Raw genomic sequence first — 558 nt, forward strand, 5'->3', positions numbered from 1 at the left:
CCAGGCAGAAGAGGGTTAATGATATAATATGTATTTTACACAGGTACTGCTACCAGAGCTTTGTTGACTTCAACCGATGCCAGAAAATCAAGGGAGAAGACTATGAACCATGTGAATACTTCAAGAAGGTATACACCACCATCTGCCCCAACTCATGGATTGAGAAGTGGACTGACCAGATAGATAATGGAATCTTCCCAGGAAAAATTTAAATGTCACTTATATACAAGGATAAATTTACAGTTGTAGCATAATTTCAAGGTGGATTGTTCAGAGCAAATAAAGGAAATTAAAAAAGGTCCAATGTCATTTCATAAATTGAAGAATGGGTTTGAACAATCTACAGAGGAAAGTTGCTACTATAAAGAGAATGAATAAGCTCATTTCCTGGTTTCTGATCTAACAAGTCATTGTTGTAGATATTTGTACATTAAGAAATGTGTTTATGTAGATAAACAAAAAGTAACATGCAGGATAATTTATTTCCTTAATGGTATTCCAATAAATTTGTATAGACCAGGTTTATTATCTGTTTATATCCTAATGATGTGTAATGTT

General features: G+C 33.2%; 1 protein-coding gene across 1 annotated transcript in view; it reads left to right on the forward strand.

The window, feature by feature from the left end:
* The window catches only part of LOC119593022 (cytochrome c oxidase subunit 12, mitochondrial-like), a gene marked incomplete at its 5' end in the record, with an annotated part of 8600 nt that extends 8077 nt beyond the window's left edge, over positions 1-523 (forward strand). Inside the window, 1 exon segment of the mRNA XM_037941917.1 lies at positions 44-523. Coding sequence (XP_037797845.1) covers positions 44-212 — 169 coding nt within the window.
* Positions 524-558: the final 35 nt, after the last annotated feature.

Source organism: Penaeus monodon, chromosome 31, assembly GCF_015228065.2.
Source record: "Penaeus monodon isolate SGIC_2016 chromosome 31, NSTDA_Pmon_1, whole genome shotgun sequence".
NCBI classification, from domain to species: domain Eukaryota; kingdom Metazoa; phylum Arthropoda; class Malacostraca; order Decapoda; family Penaeidae; genus Penaeus; species Penaeus monodon.